The 12,267-nt window shown below is 41.6% G+C and overlaps 1 protein-coding gene across 1 annotated transcript in view; it reads right to left on the bottom strand.

Moving 5' to 3' along the window:
- The window catches only part of ARHGEF28 (Rho guanine nucleotide exchange factor 28), a 310,421-nt gene that overhangs the window by 135,425 nt on the left and 162,729 nt on the right, over positions 1 to 12,267 (bottom strand). The window contains 1 exon segment of the mRNA XM_060295886.2: positions 11,838 to 11,898. Coding sequence (XP_060151869.1) covers positions 11,838 to 11,898 — 61 coding nt within the window.

Genomic DNA, 12,267 nt, shown 5'->3' with positions numbered 1-12,267 from the left:
TTATGATGGTTCAACTTAGGATTTTTCGACTTTACCGATGGTGCAGAAGCAACACGCATTCAGTAGAAACTGGACGTGGAATTCTGAATTTTGATCTTTTCCCAGACTGGCGATATGCCCTATGACACTGTCATGAGGCCGAGCAGTGTCAGCGAGTACAGATCCCAGTCAGCCACACGATCAGGAGGGTAAACACCCTCTATGCTTACAGCCAGTCTGTACCCATACAATCATTCTGTTTTTCAGTTTCATGACCGTATTCAATAAATTACGAGATATTCAACACTTTATTATAAAATATGCTTTGTGTTAGATGATGATGCCCAATTGTAGGCTAATGGATGTGTTCTGAGCATTTAAAATATGCTAGGCTAAGCCAGGACGCTCAGCAGGTTAGATTTATTAAATGCATTTGTCACTTATGATATTTTCAACTTATGATGGTTTTATTGGGGCACGACCCCATCATAAGTCAAGGAAGATCTATATATCTGGACTCTGTCACTTATTTACTTAGTGGTCCTCACCAAGTCACTCATACCTTCTGATCCTCAGTTGTTTCCTATAAAATGGGATATCTATACTTCAAAGAGTTGTAGGGATCAAATGAGATTATAACAGTAAAGAACATACGTTTTCACTAAGTTTTAGTTTAAATGTTAACTGTAAATAAAGTTTCCCTTTCATTATATTTCTCTCCTATATTATAGACACTGAAAGATTCTTATCTTTATCTCAAGAGTAATAGCTTGATTTTCAAAACAGAGACACGGCAAAATGAAAAGAAGTTCCAAGGAAATCATACTGAGACAGAAAGAGGAGGATTTGTTTTGCTTTTCTGCTCCATTGTTTGACCACCAGAGACTACAGTTTTTAACACTGTTAAACATGATTCTTGGGGAAAATAATAATAATAATCAAAAAAAATACAGACAAAAGGCAGCAGGACCCATGATGCAAGGACAAGCCTATCCTGGATAATTTCAGCCTAAACAGTGACAATTTCATGTAGTTCAAGTTCCAGCATTAGGTGAAAGTCAGAGATGATCAAAGTCTTCCTCAAAAACCTCTTAGAAGGCACCATGTCATCACTCTAAGTTCAACAGAAACAGTTCTTTGCTGGAGAACATCGTTACCTCGGTCGGGCACCAGAAGAAATGGTTGGCTTGGGCTTCCCTGGTGGCGCAGTGGCTGAGAGTCCGCCTGCCAATGCAGGGGACGTGGGTTTGTGCCCCGGTCTGGGAAGAACCCACATGCCGTGGAGCGGCTGGGCCCGTGAGCCATGGCCGCTGAGCCTGTGCGTCCGGAGTCTGTGCTCCGCAACGGGAGAGGCCACAACAGTGAGTGGCCCGTGTACCGCAAAAAAAAAAAAAAAAATGGTTGGCTTTCACTGAGAGGCCATGTTTTACAGAAAACAAAGGTCTTAAAAGCACAGCTCACATCCACGCGTAAGATACACTCACTGTGAGCCCCAGGGAGGGAAGCGCACATTCACGTCCAGCCTCATGCTCACTCAGGGCTGTTACACTCACTGAGTGTAGAACCACCTGAGGTTCAAATTATTCTTTTTCTCCCTATCTCCCCTCCCTGTTGTATTTTTTTAATAGAGCCTATAAAGTTGAATTCACATAAAATAGACATGAAGTAGGAGCATGGTACAATGGTGGTCATAATTAGAAACCCAGGGTGCCACCATTCATAATACCACCTTACTTTAAAAATGAGAACATTTTTAATTCTTATCTACCTTAATTACCTTGATTTATTTGAACAAAAACTCTGCATGCCCCTCCGAAAGTTCTGATATGCCCCATTATGTCATCCTATTATCTAAGGGGGAAAAAACCCAGACACAACCTAGAAGTCCAACAAATGAAATTACCTGTATTATCATATACCCACATGTAATACAAAAAGAGAAAAAAATTCTCAAAAACACTTCAGGATAGGAAAATAATAGATTTTCTGACCAAAGTAACATATTAAAGAATTATGTTGTCAAAGCCTCCACCAGCATTTAGTATTGCTACAGATACAGGTTCTACTTAGCTGATTCTCTTAAGATCCTTGGTGGACCTCTTTTTGTCTTAAACACTGAAGTTCCTGGGCATAACCTGAAAGGAAAGAATTAGGACAAATTCACTAAGTTTTTCTGAATGATACATTATGAAGAATTTTGAATTTGTCCTGAAGAGGCAGCTGTGGATAGTAAATGTAAGGGTCCCTGGAGGTGGAAGAAGCAAGGTTATGGGCCATAAGTCTGGACAGAGAAAGGATGGAGGGGGAGGAAAGTATCTTGTTACAGCCTGAGGAGAAAAAAAATTCTTCATAGTAGGAAGAGCTGAGGCACCTAGGGAAGCAACATCTATGATTACATTTGAAGTTTTTTCTGATAATGTTCCAATTTTAATTTTTCCAAACCTTCGGAAAAAGTTTCTTACATGATATGGACTTATTCACAAACTTTTTTTTAAATCAATTTTAACATCAAAGTTCAACCTATTGTTCTATAGACTTTTACGGTCATTCACATGTAAATAAGTTAAAAGAGCAAAGAATTTAAATCGTTTTAATATAAGTGTTATCAAGCCTACAGTTCTGAAGCTGAAATTCACACAAAATGTGATGGATAATCCTGTTTGTTTGGGGTTTTTTTAAAGGGTGGGCTCATCTTGTATATGCTACTGGAGTACTGCTGCTTCTAGGCCCTCTCAACTGACACAGCAATGAAATATGTGTGTCCTAACCTAGGTATATACACGTACCTACAAATAGTTCCATACGCAACCATGTGTATCTATTTTAACTAATCATGAGTACATAGTGATGTCCACATCGCTCATTCATTAGCACATGGATCATTCTGGCCTCCTCCCCTTGCTTCTCTGTAAACTCCCACTCCAATAGTGAAAAACCTGACACCTACTCTCCATCATCCATTGACTTACTTATTTCCAGTATATATTAATAGTGGTATCAGAAATGTTAACCTGTACCCCTATGGGAAACAACTTTCTCACCTAGAAGACATGCTTATGTACAGTTTCTTTTGCTTTTATTCTTACAGACTCTACTCATTTCCAAAGTTACTGAGGTCTGCACCCTGCTCCCATCCTCTACAGTGAGGTTGTTTCCAAAGTTTTTAGTACAATTAGGTTGTTTTGCTACATTTTGCATTCCATCACAGGATCCTCCAACCTCTTAATTTTTTATTTGCACACACTGAAGTTTCCTCTCTGTGCCATAAAGTTCTATGGGCTTTGACAAATGCAGTGTCATGTATCTACCAGTACAGTATCGTAAAGAATATTCACCACCCTAAGATAAAACCCCACAATGACAGGAATATGTAGAAAGGACACAGAAGCCAACTGAAAGAGTCCCTCATCACCAAAGCTAGAACACTCTGAATAAAGTAGTACTAGATGACTACCCAAAGTGTAAAATAAATATCCATGAATTTATACTGACATAAGCGACTGAATAAATAAGTGAGAGGGATAAAAATCTCCCATGGAGAAGAATTCCAAATAGTTTTAGACACTTTGCCCACAGGGAAGCATACAGATAACTACTCATTCCTAAAGTGTGGGCTGCACATCATGACTTCCTTTCAAAGAACACGATATGGGAAGAGGAGTGGGGAAGAGTAACTTTACAGTGGAGAAACCTGACAAACGCTAGCTCTACCAGGTAATCAAGGTCATCATCAACACTGACAAGTCATCCCGATATTATATGCTATTGATATAATGTGATGGAAATGGCGCTTAGCCTCTGTGGTCTTCCTCCCCAAACCCATAACCTCAGTTTAATGATAGAGAAAACACCCCAAAATTACCAATGAAGGGACATTCTATGGAATACATGACCAGTATTCCTCAAAAATGTCAAGATCATCAAAAATAAGTCTGAGAAACTCTCACAGCCAAGGGGAGCCTAAGGAAACACAGCTGAATGTAATATGGTATCCTGGGACAGAAGAAGGAAACTAGATAAAAACCAAGGAAATCTAAATAAAGGATGGACTTTAGTCAATAATAATGTATCAAAACTGGTTCATTAATTTTAACAAATATACCATAATAATATATGATGTTAATAATAAGGGAAACTAGGGGAGTCTAGGGGGCTGGGTGTATGGGAACTCTCTGTACCATCTTTGCAACTTTTCTGTAAATCTAAAACTGTTCTACAAAATAAAGTGTGAAAATGTGTTAAAGGATAGGGACAAAATGTACAGACTCTATGTTCATTAAATATTTGTAGAATTCATGCTCAAAGAAAGTGTGCATTGCTTATTCAGATACGTAGAATTCAAGTCATGCATAAAACTCTATTTCCCTTTGCTTAAGTTCTGAAGTGAAGTTCCCATGTAGCTCTGAGGGAACTAATTAGACATTGAAAGATTATATGCTAAAAATAATTGTAATTTCTCAGAAACAAATAGTGTCACTTTGGGGTTAATATGTTCCTAAGAGTTAACCCTAATGAGGAGCCCCCATTGGACACTTGGGGGGTAGGTAAGTCTACTTCAGTTAGATCAGCAGAAACCTAATGGTAGATAAATTTCAAGAATCTGGATGAAGCCCAGCTCGCTTCCTCAAAGTTTGCTTCAAAATTCTGGACACCTTTAACTTCACTCTTGATTCTGTTTTTTGTTTGTTATTTTAAATGTTATGAAGAAACAAAAGACTATTTACCCCGGGCTCTCGTATTCAGCATATGATTGCATCACTTCTTTCCTATGCTTTACACATATTCTTCCAAAGAATCTCATATTGAATAAGAAGAATAAGTTCTGTTGGATTTCTTGCCCATGACTGAAGTAAGAGGCCATGTTTCATAAAAATGTCTTCCAAATTAGGCACTCTAAAAGTTACAGCAAATTGTCCCAATAAATTGATAGAGCTCGTACTGCCTGGCAATGAAAGCTAACCAGAATCTTAATTGCCCTAAAGTCCCTTCCAAGGGATTAACCACTGGGTACTCAGCAAGCCTAAACACACTGACACTGCAATCAAGCCCGAAACCTAAGGATTCCCCTGTGCGGGCAATTCTTTCATTAACCGTCTGCACACACAGGTATTCCCAAGTGTTTCAACAAAAGAAAAGGGGACAAAATCCTTAAGTGGAAATTTAACTTTCCACAAAAAGCATTTACAAATACTATTTCCAGGATGTATTTCATATTTTTCATTTGTTTCATGTTTTATAAGGTAGTTGTAGTTTCCTTAAGATTTTATACTTGTTTGAAATTTATAATGATTTGATTTAATCAAAACAGAACCTTTAGGGACAGAAGCTCTGGAATTATTCACTAAGCTGGTTTGTTCGGAGTTGAGGATCCTGTTTTGGAGAATGAAACATTTAGAGTTCAGAGAAAGAACTGTCATTTTTTTCCCCCTCCTAGATTACATTTCAGAAATTACGTTGGTTTGTGACATGAAAGAAAAAGGTGATTTAGAATACACGACAGCTAGGTTGGTACTACTGTCAAACATCAGGCCTCCTTGTAACGCCCTATGACATTGGTGTAAACAACCGTCCACTCCCTTCATCCCGAACTGTGCACCTCTTCAGTCCAATAAATGAATGTGACCGCAAACTACAATCACTTGATTCCTTCTTAATGTTTAAAAATAACCTTTAAAGGTTTAATCATCTCATTTAGGTTCAAGTCTTTAGGAAACTTTCAATGAATTTTTTTTGTTTTTTACCTTTCCCACGGATCTACCATGATGTTGACGGGGATCATCATTAAAAGTCTGCAAACCTAATACAAATGGGCTTCCATGAATTGCTTTTGTAACCAACTGAGATAAAAGTAGAACCACAATGCTCCAATTCCCAAAACACTGAAAACCCAGTAAGTCAGAGTGATTTCAGCAGAGCAGCGCTCCCTTAAGGAGCCATGTCATGGTTCTCAACCTTGGCTGTACCTGAGAATCACCTGGGAAGCTTCTACAACTCCTGCAACACAGGCTGCACTTCAGGCCAATTAGGTCAGACTTCTGTGGGGGTGGGACCAGGGCTTCAGGATTGTTTGTTAAAGCTCCAAGGTAATTCCAAGGGGCAGGCAGAGTTCAGATAACAGAGTACTTAGATTAATTAGCGACTCCTAATCTTAACTCACTTTTATTTTGTTTTTAAACACATTATTTGTGATCAAAAACTAGGCAGAACATTAGACCTATCATTAGACCAGACAGCTTCCTAGCCTTGGGACTTGTTTAAAAAAAAAAAAAAAAAACATAAAAAATTATAAGAAAAGACGATAACATGAAGACATTACACCTACAATAAGACTTTAGTTCCTTCACATTTCCTTGTCTGTAGTATTATATTAACCTGAAAACCCCTAAGTTCTTTTTTAACTTACGGGATAAAAGTCTGTCAATAAATATTCCAATTGTCTAATTTAAAGAAAAATGCTTTATTCGCATTCCACAAGGAGAATTTTATCCAGAGAATGAAACCACAAATAGAAAAGGCGGAACACTCGTGATAAGAGACCCAAACTCAGCTTACACCACTCAGCAGAATTCCAGTAAGTTGGCAATTTCTTCTACCAAAACCAATTTTTAAAACCTCAACAACTGCAATAAGAAATTTTCATTGAAGTGAAGGAAAGGAATAAAATCTGAATCAGAACTTTTACAAATAACTGTGCATTCCGAGTGATCTTCTTGGGATATTTCTCCAGCCCCAGCCCCTTTATTTCAAAACTGAAACACTGGTAAGCTTTGGTTTGTGGTGGAAAGATGACCCCAAAAACAGAAGAGAAAAGAAGAAAATCTACCCAAAACTTTTACAGCCTGGGGCATAAAGAGAGACCTGCCAGAAATTAGGCTTGAAAACTTACTTTTCAGAAGGCTAAGAGCTCTGCTAAGGTTACTCCCTCTCCCTTTTTTTCCTTTTTTCTTTTCTTTCATGTTTCATGCAACAGTTCCGAGATCTCAACATAGATACACATGAGTTACGAAATAATCACAGCCGAAAGAGGACCAGCTTCCAGTGACATGGGTCCTAGATCTTAAGATTCCACATTTTGGACCTTGCTTCTGCAAATAAAGTTTCAAGATGTTTCCAAGCAACTTAAAATTGCTGTTTTATAAGGTTTTATAGCTTAGTAGCATCAATCCCATTTCCAAACTTTAAGTTAGTATAAGAAGAAAAGACTAACCTAATTAGTCCTACTTATTGGTGGTTTGCCAGACTAGCACTGTTGACTGTACCGTCTCCACCCAGCTCACCACCTAAAGCCATGGGCCTGGACTCTCCCAGACACACCCACAAAAGCAGATCTTGGATAAAGAGTTCCTGCTGCCCCTAACATTCTGTTCTGAGGGACTGTTCTTTGGATCTCCCAATCATTTCCTTCCAGTTTCCCTCTGGTGATGTTTTCCTAAGCTTCCTATGCGGGGTCTCTGTTTCTCTCTGTCTTGTCTGTGTCAGCTGGGTTGAGCACCCTGAAACACCTCACTTCCTACTGTTTGTTTCTGTTTCTGCTTCCTTCTCTTCCCGACTCGTCTGGATGAGTTTTTCTGGTATCAAGTCAGGTTTCCTTTCACATCCAGCTTTGGTTCATCTGTCTCCCTAGTGCCCACCTTCCCAGCCTCAACACCCACTAAGAGGTTTTCTCATATTACATATAAGTAATGAAGAGTAACAGCAAGGAAGTGACCCAGGGCATTAACCAATAACTGGGATTCGAGCCTCAGCATGTACTGACAATTGGGCCACTCTGTAAAATCAACAATACATATTATAAAAAGGAGGGTTTTGTTTTGTTTTCCTGGTCGATAAACACTTGTGGAAAGAATCTATGACATTTTCCCTTCTTCATACAAAAGTAATCATAGAAAAATGTACAGCATCATTTTAAGCTACCTTCTAAAATGAAGCTTACTTATGGCATATAATGTTACGTGAATAAAGCAGGACATAGAATTCTATTGTTTACACGATCACAACTATGATCACGTAAACACACCAAAATTTAATACTAGCTGCTTTGGGGGTGGCAGAATGATAGGGCTGTTTTTCTATTCTAAAATTTCTAATTTTTCTACTGTGAGCATTTATTACTTCTGTAATTACAAAAGACAAAACTAATTTATTTTTTCTAAGCGTAACAATATGACGCTTAGAACCTCCGGCACTTGCATCAAGCTCTCTCTCCGCCAGCCAAAGAGCAGATACGGCACCACTTCCGGCCCAGCACTTCACGGTACCGAGACTTCACAGGCAGGAGGAGGATGCCAGCCAATTTCACCACCACTGCCCCTAAGGTCTCTGCCTCCCTACCACCTTCTCCCACGGGGAAAGTTAAACGTGCTCCGAGCTCTTGTCGTAACATGTCGGTTTTACCAGTCCTTCATTTTTCCATCCAAATGGTCATACAATACACAGCTTGAGCCAGTAAAGTTCAAGTCATCTTCAGTCCAGTGCAGGCAGCGGCTGATAAATGACTGCAGGAAAGTCAGTTTCAATGTGAGTGTCACTAAATCTGGGCTGTCCCGTACAACCTCACTCACACTTGAATATCACTTGCTGAGGGAGCAGGAGTGTCACCCTCCAGGGGCTTCTGTAACCCACCTGAGACACTGGCACTCTTGTTTCACAGTCCTCAGGCACACACTTAACTTTTAACTGGAAATCTGAATTTCTAATCAGGCACACGGCTTTATTTTTTCAGATTCAACCTTTCAAAAGAAGAGTGTGCAAGACGTTTCCGGCTTTGCCAATCCAGTGATGGCTTATGCATCTTTGTTTGCAGCTGGTATTCCAACGGGGCAGCCAAAGCTCACCCTCTCCACTGTATTTCCCAGAGGTTGTCCACGTTTCCCGCGAGATGTCCGCATCACTTCTCCCTGGTACAACAGTCACAGCTGCCCACTGTTGTGCTTCTATTCCTTAATCATATTTAGCCCCATATCCTTGAGCCAAATGGACCCTTCCTTCCTTTTAATTTCCATATTGACCCATTTCATTTACCTTCTCTTCTACCCTTTTCTCCAGATGCTTTGCCCTCTCCCCGCACCCTACCTGACCAGAATGTGAAGGCACTGCACGCTGAGGAGTCTCACTCTTCACGGTGGCAGCGACAGAATCGGACCCCAGCGCTCAACTCATACCCTCCCCTTTGAGCAAAAGGCCAAGCCCTCACAGTTATCCACAGAGAGCGGGGCCCTCACTTCTGGGCTCACCATAAATGTAATCTTACTATCACTACGCACTACTGTGGTGGTTCGGGGGCGCCAGCTTGGATGAGGTTACTAGCTGTTACCCACTGGAGACTTTATTCTTCCAATCAGTAGTCATTTTCAGCATATAAACTAATGGTGAGCTGGTTCCTGATGCTCATGGGCCAACAACAGCAATACAAAGGGAGCTTACGCTGGTGCTTCCCTGTCCAGTGTCAAAAATAAAGTTCAAAGGCAGTTCCTCAGTCACACTGGTCATACGTCCCATGCTATATAGACATATGTGGCTACCTGGCTATATCTGAATAGTGCGGATACAGAACATGCCCGTCATCACAGAAAGTTCCACTGGAACGGCGCTGATGTCGTTTATGAGATCGCACTAAACTCACGTCACACCATTTTGAATAACACAAATCAGCAAAGACATATACCTCAATGCCACGTTTATCAGCACTTCCTTAGAGACCAAGCAGAATATAAGCACGTATAAAGTAGAACGGTTTAGAAGCGGCCACGGGGAAAAGCCATTTCCGGTTCCAGACACCAGCTTACCACCTAATTCTATTATGTTCTTTGCATAAAATCAGGTGACCTTTCCTAATCCACCAAGTTTAAATGAACAACAAAGCCAATGTTCGCACAAGGGATAACCATTCATAGACCTTCTCATAAATCACCGGATTAATGTCATACACGCTCGTCTCTCTCAAATTCTTTATCACATCCCTCCTCAGACACAACATTACTGACAAAACACCCCGATTAGGTCAGGCTACTGCAATGTCCGTAACATGTGCCTTCTTACCCAGCAAGGATACCGGTTTGAGAACGGAGTGAATTTTTGAAGCCTAACATGAAAATAATCCTGCTATCTAATACTTTTAACAGCCAGCACTCCTCCCCCACCAGCAACCTGTCTCGGTAAACATTCTTCAAAGCGGACATTCCTGGGAGCATGATGCAATCTGGAGATGAGACATCCTGCATGCGTGAGCGGCAGTCGAGCTCTGGGCTTCAACAGCCCGCGACACTCATCCACGTGGGCACGATTGCTTTCATTTCTCCTTCCTCTTCCCCTCTTCTGGAAGTAAATCATTACTCTTACCTTCTATAGCAGAAATATTAAAGGCGTGCACAAAGCCCAGTATGATCTAGTTTCTATTCCAATTTCAGTAGCACCTCACACAAGGAGAGCCAGAAAGCACCTCTGGCTTGTGGCCAAACTACAAGCAGCACAGCCAACCAATGCTGAGGGTGCTTCCTCCTCACCCTGCTTTATTCTTGTAACTGCTTTGTTGCATGCCTGCACTCCCCAGGGAGCCCCCTGCACCGCCAGGCTCCGCAGGCCACCCACCTTCGCTACTCAGTTCACCCAGGGAGCTGTCTTGCTTTTCCCTGATTTCACATTAGCCCAAGCACTTGGTCACTGCCATAGCCACCACCACACCCCTGCCACTCCCAAGACTGCTCTGCCCAGGCACCTTCCAGGTGTGTGAGCTGCTGCAGCTTCACTGAGCCTGAAGAAACCAACTGGGCAATCTCTGGATTACCTGCTTCCCACTTATCAGCCCCAGACCATCCAAGTGCCCGGACGAGGCATCTGCTGATAGCCCAGCCTGTGCGTGTCCTCAAACCCCCAAGAGCTTCATCAGGCTCTAACTCAAAGGTTAAGTCTGGAGCCCTGATTAGCCCTGAAGAATTAGAAAATGCCCGAGGAGGAGATTTGGGGAGGTGCCCCTTGGGGAGTGGTGAATTACAATGCTTGTGAGCAGACAAGAATTCCCAGGGCCAAGGGGAGAAATACTTTCCCCTTGCCAAGGGAGCTCCTGGTTCCTTTGAAGGGACACCCACATCAGATCCATGCCCCAAGATAAGCGTCTGGTCTTTTCCTGAGGCCAGGGGATAAGATCACAGGCTCAGCTCCAAGGGCCCCCCCCCACCGGGTATCAAAATAGGATAGCGGTAGGGCTTCCCTGGTGGCGCAGTGGTTGAGAGTCCGCCTGCCGATGCAGGGGACACGGGTTCGTGCCCCGGTCCGGGAAGATCCCACATGCCGCGGAGCGGCTGGGCCCGTGAGCCATGGCCGCTGAGCCTGCGCGTCCGGAGCCTGTGCTCCGCAACAGGAGAGGCCACAACAGTGAGGCCCACGTACCACAAAAAAAAAAAAAAAAAAAAAAAAAAATAGGATAGCGGTAAACTTGGGGATTCTGAGGCCAGGCAGGATGAAGTTATGAGTCTCAACTGCCCCGTTTACCCTCTACCAGTGGGCTCAGTCGCCATCACCTGAAACGGAAGCTGGTAGTACCAACCTCATAGGAATAACAAGGTAACATATGACAAGCCCCGAGCCAACATCTGACTCAGAGTAAAACTGTCTAGAAAAGCTTGGATTGCTTTCTTTGTTTTGTTTTGTTTTTTAGAGTGTAAATGGAGATTGAATGCCTGAAGTCATAGTATTATAACTGATGCTGCAAAAAAAATTTACCTGGGTGGGTTTCAAGAAATAGACAAGGCCCCCAGGAAGGAAGATTTTATTTCTAAGTAGATTTTCTTCTTGTCGCCTGCATACCTGGGTCTGTGATACCCCCATATGCATGCTGGGGGGAGCAATATTTTGGAACATACCCAAATATAGACTGTCCTGGTCTTCATGTTCATTCAGTTGAACCACTGGGCTTTTCACACGCTGGAAAAGATAAAGTCAGGTGGCTTTTTTACAAGTTACTTACTTGATAACAGTAATGTTTATTTTTGCAAATGAAAAAACAACCTAAGAAAACATCAGTAAAGACATGTTACATGTGTCACCACACATAAACAGAAAACTAGTCTTGTACGTAATATTAACAGCTAGAAATAAGGGAAGAATCTGTCCCAAGCTGATGCATGCCTAAAAGCTATCCATAGGTTATTTTATATTCAGAGAATATCTCCCAAGTTCATTCCTGCAATGGCATTGTTGGCAAACATCTGTAGATATCATCTTCAAGTACAAATTTTTGGAAAAGGTATACAGTCATCTTGCATATACAACTACGACCCAGAAAGACAGCTA

The sequence above is a fragment of the Globicephala melas genome, chromosome 3 (assembly GCF_963455315.2).
Source record: "Globicephala melas chromosome 3, mGloMel1.2, whole genome shotgun sequence".
Lineage (NCBI taxonomy): Eukaryota > Metazoa > Chordata > Mammalia > Artiodactyla > Delphinidae > Globicephala > Globicephala melas.
The sequence above is the reverse complement of the archived record's forward strand: the minus strand, read 5'-3'. Positions and strand labels throughout refer to the sequence as shown.